The sequence below is a fragment of the Apostichopus japonicus genome, chromosome 4 (assembly GCF_037975245.1).
Source record: "Apostichopus japonicus isolate 1M-3 chromosome 4, ASM3797524v1, whole genome shotgun sequence".
In the NCBI taxonomy this organism is placed as follows: Eukaryota; Metazoa; Echinodermata; class Holothuroidea; order Aspidochirotida; family Stichopodidae; genus Apostichopus; species Apostichopus japonicus.
In genome coordinates, this window is record NC_092564.1 from 20277161 (window position 1) to 20284056 (window position 6896).

General features: G+C 37.8%; 1 protein-coding gene across 2 annotated transcripts in view; it reads right to left on the reverse strand.

Annotated features, from left to right (window-relative positions):
* LOC139966762 (cubilin-like) overlaps positions 1–5859 on the reverse strand; it is a 111264-nt gene extending 105405 nt beyond the window's left edge. For both annotated transcript variants that reach the window (XM_071970103.1, XM_071970102.1), the window contains exon 1: positions 5378–5859. In XM_071970103.1, coding sequence (XP_071826204.1) covers positions 5378–5493 — 116 coding nt within the window. In that variant the 5' untranslated portion in view covers positions 5494–5859. The remainder of the gene's footprint in view (positions 1–5377) is intronic.
* Between the last annotated feature and the right edge of the window lie 1037 nt (positions 5860–6896).

The window sequence follows — 6896 nt, forward strand, 5'->3', positions numbered from 1 at the left end:
AAGTAATTCATATTTGGTTTGGTCAAAAGGTCAAAATGTGAGTCATTCATAATAAATATGCTAAAAGGCTGCAACGAGCAAAAAGTGCCACAAGGAATCATATCTGTCCCACGGCTGGTCTGCATGTGAACTAGGACTGATTTGCCTGTTAGCATTTCTCCTCCTCCTCCTCCTCCTTCTTATTCTGCTTCTTTACGTTATCACAAATAAGAGCAAGGTGGTTATTATTAGCCTCGAAACAAAACTGAGAGAATTAATCCTTAATATTAAAACAACGTCGGATCTCTGGTCTGATCATAAACAAACTCTTTCCACACCTAAGACACTAATAATGTACGATATTCAGTCAGTATTTATCAAACGCACATGAATTATGCTTACGGTTCGACATACCCCCTTGTAGGTACTACAGTAGCACACATGATACAATACAAGCAGTCACCTTTAACATGCATGTATAAAGTCCCTATCATAACCCCTTACAGGTTTCTCAAAAACTTTTTCAGGTCCAACCTGTCAACAATACCAAAACAATGACAATATTTACATCCTCGGGAAGCTATAGCCTCACGTGATTGGAGTGCCTAACCTTGTGTCAGCCCCACCATGCACCATGCTGTGGCACTGCTTGCTTCCAACCAACCACAGAATAGCTGGGCATAAGTGTATATATAGGCCTGATTTAGTATGTCAGTGCATGGTGGGGCCATACAATCATCTCTGTGAGCAAGTCTATGGTCAAGGTTGTTATTTTTTCAAACTCTCAAAAAAACTTTCTTAATTATCATACTTTCCTGCAAGGAGAGTGTCTGACCTTGCCATGTATCAGAAATAACACTCCCTGGAGATGTTTCCCTGTAAAACCCGATATCCAGGAGATTTGTTATATAAAACCTTTCTTGAAATGTCCCATGATAAACTCCTCTTGGAATTTCCATAACAATAGAATTAAAATCTGACAATGGTATAACCTCTTTGCCAAATATCCAGGTCTGTTGGAATAAGAATTTAAGTAAGTTGCTCTGATTTTTTTTTTTTTTTAGGTGCTGTGATCTGTGCACAGTTCTAGGAATGCAATGATATTTCAACTTTTGAGGTGGTACCATCCATGCAACTACCTGTACACATCAAGAGTGGATCAAGAATGCTATTTAAATTTATTCATATTCATAAAACATACCAGTTATAGTTACTACAATATACAATATTCTAGAAATCTAGCTGACCATCTTGGGTAGGTGCTTTTTTAGTACTGATGACAGTAAAATCGGGTAATTTGCAAAATTTCAAATTGGATAAACTGAAACATAGTATGCAGAATATTAGGAGACAGCAAACAGACTTTATATTAATAAAGTCAACTCCCTTTCGCGGTTTGTTTCAGTAAAGGACCATTGTATACATATATGTAGCCAGGACTAGTGGCAAGTGGGCACAGGAGGGGCAAACATTACATTAGGAATAATGTACTGTAGGAGGAAAGAGCAACATGGGGGGGGGGGGGGGCAGATTTTTAATCATTAAACAGGACATTTTTAAAGCGATGTTTTGTAAAACTCTCAAAAGTAAGTTTGCTTGCATACTGGCAAGTCCTTGGCAACAGTGAAATAAATCTTGGGGCACCTACAGTATAGTATGTCTCAATTAAGGTTTTGTGGAAATTCATGTGCCCCCCCCCCCACACCCCACTCACACATATTTCCCTATTAAAGAGCGAAGGGGCCTACCTAGTAACATATATATGCTATAACCAGAAGACGGTGAGAATAGGAATTGACCTATTGTATTTCCCACACAATAAACAATAGAAGCAAAAGCCATCATGGAACGACAGACAAACAGATCAAATGTATAAACAAAACAAGCACCTGTTCAAAATCTAGTCAACTTTACAGTACTTTTACAGTGTAGCCGCAACATATGGTAGTAGATACAGGAAAATTCCTTGAAAATGCACCACATGCAAACACAGGTAAAAGCAGAGTTGCCAATACATCAGACATGCTCCATTCTGATCTACATCATGCAGGTTAAAGACAATCCCCAAGACAGGAGCAATAAAAAAAATATATAAAAAAATAAAAGTAGTGGTACAGTACACCCACATTTGTATCTTGCAGGCAAATGTGTCTTGGGGTCAAACTATCAATGAAAAAAAAGGAAAACGGGCATTGCTTGGAATTTATGAAGAGTTCATAGAACGTGGCGTGACAGTCACCTTTGTTCCTTTGGAAGAGAAAAAGTCCAATGGTATGATTTTTTTTATTGCATGAGAAAATATTTAGCATCAGATGGGGGTGTGAAAAAACATGACATTCTTGAATTGATTGCTCAGTCTGTATAGTTTGACATTTGCACAAAAAAGAACCAAAAATTTGAAACAGCTAGGCTTTTATCATACCGTGCATTTCCAAGTAAGGTAAATGAGGAATCCAGCTGTCTCAGCTGTACATTATGTATCAGAGTGCCAAATTCAAATGTCAAGCAGATTAATGTGACAACAAAAACAAAGTAAAATATCATTACTATTTGGAAGGGGGGGGGTGGAAGGGGGTTATGAGCACTAATTGGAAGGGAACAGGTGGATTACAGAAAAAGACTAGGAGACTGGTACAATGTGTTTGGATGATGAACTTTTGCTTTGTATTTTAATGAAATATATTTGATGAAATATAGCAGCATATGTGTAAATATTGTGACGATACTAAAGGTCAATTTAAAATCGTATTGTTAGTCTTACAACAAGTATTATATGTAACTGTATTGCTGACGTAGTTTACAGTCTGTGCTAATGTACTATTCACGATAGAGCCAGCTGACATATACAAAACTAATTTTAAACCATGGTTTATGCCATTCACCTCCACGATAGGACAACATATATACTATGTGATAAATCCAATTAAATTATGACCCTCTTTAACAATCAGTGCAAAACATTTACATCAATTTGACATTTAAAGTTGTTCAATCTTTGCTCAATTTGGTTCTCTAAAATCTTTTAATTCTACTTAAAACTGTTTGAAAAATTACTCTTTAGCAGCTTTTGGCCACTCCGGGATATGTACAGGTATGTGCACAAATTTGAAACCAATACAGAATGTTAGATCTAGAACCTTACAAATAACAAATGTAAATGAATATCTGTGGGCCATAAATGACATGCATGTACCCAAATGTTATGCTAAAGATAGGGCAAGATGGTTAATATTGGGTATCGATTTTTAAGCAGCCAACACTAAAAATGACAAGAGGATGAACACGTAATGATACCAATGACATTGTAACGTGGCCTCGTACTTCAATGTCGTTAGATGTCTGAGGCGCCCTCTATTTACCGCCGTGTAACCGGGAAAACTTTTTCCGGTGCAACGTGGAAGAAACGTTTTCTTTGTATTTTCATTGTTTGTTTGGATTTCGGAATATTCGCCGGCCCATTAACACTGTGATAACAGAGCTACGTATTCTCTCATCTCAGTTTACGCCTTTACAACTTAGATTTCAATTAATTAACCACAGATCCATTTCTACGAATCTATTACGCAAGTTTTAATCGCTGTATTGTTCTTCTGTTATCGTATGGGAAAGTTCATTCATTCATTTATGTGATCGAGTGCCGGTATACTATAGTCAGGAACAGTATCTCCTGGCTTCCTCGCAGGAGCTACACAAATTCATTTATTTTGTGCCAGACTGTTTATTTTGTGCCTGACATCTCCCCATTGTTTTGCCCGAGATTAAACTCACCTAGATGACTAAAAGGATGAGTAGTAATTTTCATATTTTTCACTCCTCTAAAACATCAATTATTATATGAAACATAAAAAAAAAAAAACATTAATTACAAATGTATTTGATGGTCATACCACAAGAGGCTCACCAACCAATTTTAAGGTATGACATCATGCCCTCTGGTTTTATGAACCAATTCACCTTATGTAAACAATGTGGACATACACTGCACACAAATATTTATTATTAAGTACTCCAACTGTGAGTCAAACTTAGGGAAACAGAAGAAGAAGAGTTTGTTGGGCTGTGTGCCAATATCGAAATATCACAAGTTTCAGGCAACACAGAAAACAACAGAGAAAGGTCAGCCATTTTGCAGTCTCAAGTTTGAATGGCAATTGTTCAGTTGTTTACAGAGCTAATTTCCTTGCATGGATTAGCTATACATAAACAGGTTTGTAGGATGCCAACAACAACAACAACATCAATACTCATAAAATTAAAATAAAACATAACTGAGGGTAAAAGTTTCAAATATTTGAAAGTACCTTTGTTGGAATTTGACAAAGAAATTATATTAACTCCTATGAAATGGGGAATAATGTGATGCAAAAATGCTTTATAAATATTTGAAAACTTTGAAAGGCTTTGAAGTAGTTGTCGACATGCAATCACATAAAACAGCAGAAAAATGGATTTCCTCATAATTTGACCTAGTACTATCTACTGTAGCAAACACCAGAAATACTGAGCTAAGTGTGTGAATTGATATACTTTTGTGTTGGATTTGATACAATCTGGTGCAACCACATTAAATTGGTTTTACAGGCGCATGGAAACAATTTTTTACTGAATTCAACTGAAAGTGAGGAATGGAGAAATTTGTATTGCTACACGTACATATTGTTGGCCAAAGTAATAAAACAATGTTTGTGGGATGCAAAATTAAGTTTCTGTTCCCTATATAGAGGATTACTAACTTGCTAATTACTGTAGGAACATTAAAATTAAAACCACATAGGCCTGGACCTCTTGGTTAAGTAAGGGGAATATTTTTTTCAAGGATCACATAGAATAATGATATGCAAATGGTCAAATATTGCTATATATACTGTACATGTGTGCAAGATTGTTAACACACCATGGTACTGTACTTTAAAAGAGGCAAATTCAGTAATAAAAACTGATAAAGGATAACTGAAGAACTTTCGATCCAATATATCCCACTCTGGTGGAAAATATCTTTAGCATTTCTAAAGTTACGTTCCACCAAAAGTATCCATTTACTTACCATTTTTCAGCCATTGGTCATCACCTACAGTTACACAGTTAGGCTGTCTAAAAGGTAGGGCACATTGGCCTAGGCCTACAGCGTACTTAGTCGAGTGTCCTTAGGTACAACACTTGGGCCATACAGTTGTGACAAACGCAGATACGAACGATTGACCTAATTTCACTAAGCAGTGATTAATAATAATGTCACAAGTTATTACAAGTGCAGTATTTGCCACATTGTAATATTGTTTTGGATACATGCTTGCTTTACTTAATCGTCTAGCAACAACTTTCAAAAAAAGCCTAAACATGAGATAGGTTTCGGCGTTTCGCGATGTATATTGTTCTCGTGTTCATAAGTTTTACTTACTGTTCTCTCTCGTCAACAGCTCTCTTATCTCTACTGCTGTCCAAATCTGGCCGTACTTGTGAGATGAGCGAAATTATTGTTACAAATGAAAACACAAGGTTGTTTTTCAAATGCATTTTCCTCCCTTCATTGGTGTTGATCCAGCTTCTTAAAGTATAACCTAATATTCTAGTTCTGAGTTTCAGACAGTTGTCAGACAATCGGTCAGTGTTCCTTCAGAAATGAGTTTTCCTTGGTTTCGTAATTCTGCTTCTTGGGAAAAAGTAAGTTCTGTAAGTATAATGAAGATAGGCCTAGTACGTATGTTGTTGGAGCCCATGTGTAATACAATTGAACTTCCTCCGAGGGGTGCATGTGGTACTATTGAGCATCATGACCGGTGTGAGTTGCCAAACAATAGTATGAATGAACGTCATAAAAAACCTTAGCCCATTGACATTCGTCAGTGACTGGCACAGACAAGCTCTGATGCCGGGAGTGACACTTACAATAACAAGTGACGTTCACTTCTCGATGGTATACACGTACACTTACGGACGGAAATTCGAGCTTTTTCGAGACCGATCTGTCTGTCTCTGTACTTTGGAAATATAATAAGATCAACTTCCACATCGATCTTTTGCGTAATTTACGTAGATAAATGTAGTTGATACCCGAGTTCCCTTTGCCGCTCACTGCTTGAGGAGAAATTCGAATGGATGAACTTAAATTTCAACCTCCATCTATACCTGTAGCCTATAGTCTACTTCCCTGTGACATCAAATCATGGTCCTAGGGCCAGTGCTGTAAAAAAAGTTTTTTTAAATCTGGGGTGAGGGTGGGGGGGGGGGAGACAATGAGTTCGAGTGGGGGAAAGTTTCGCGCGAGACCAGTTCAGTCAGTTTAGGTACTTCTGCAATATGCCCCATTCCCTAACACTTCAAACCGAATGTTTCTTCACTCAAATTGACCATGGCAGGCCGATTACGTAATCACAAACTATAAATTGGAGCCAATAAAGCAGATCTTTAATGTATTGTAGAGAAAGGCAATTAAGCGCGTGGCCAGGATTTCATCGTCTAGGGTGGAGGGGAGGGGGGCGTGACCTGCATGGGCGGCGATCATGGGGGGACGGGGGACATGCCCCCCATATTTTAGGTGGGGGGATATAGTATCTAATATCCCCCAATATTTGGCGGCAGAGTCTTTTTGTGTGGCTATAAATAGAAAATAATGCGTGAGATTATTTATCCAAATCATATTTGGCGGTGGCTAAAACTTCATCCAACACATGCTGCATAATGTATACTCTTCGTGGTCGTTTCTGTGACCTGTGACCGTATAGCATGTTGTCACTCATGATTATTATCATAATGTCTGCACATCTCTTGTGTATGACTGTAAGTACGTATAATCATATATATGATCCGCATCGATATGGATTCAATGTGTTTCCATTTGACCTGTTGCCTACAAGATTTTTAACCGCAGGCGCGTAGCCAGGGGGGCGAAGGAGGAGACCGCCCCCCCCTACCCTCGA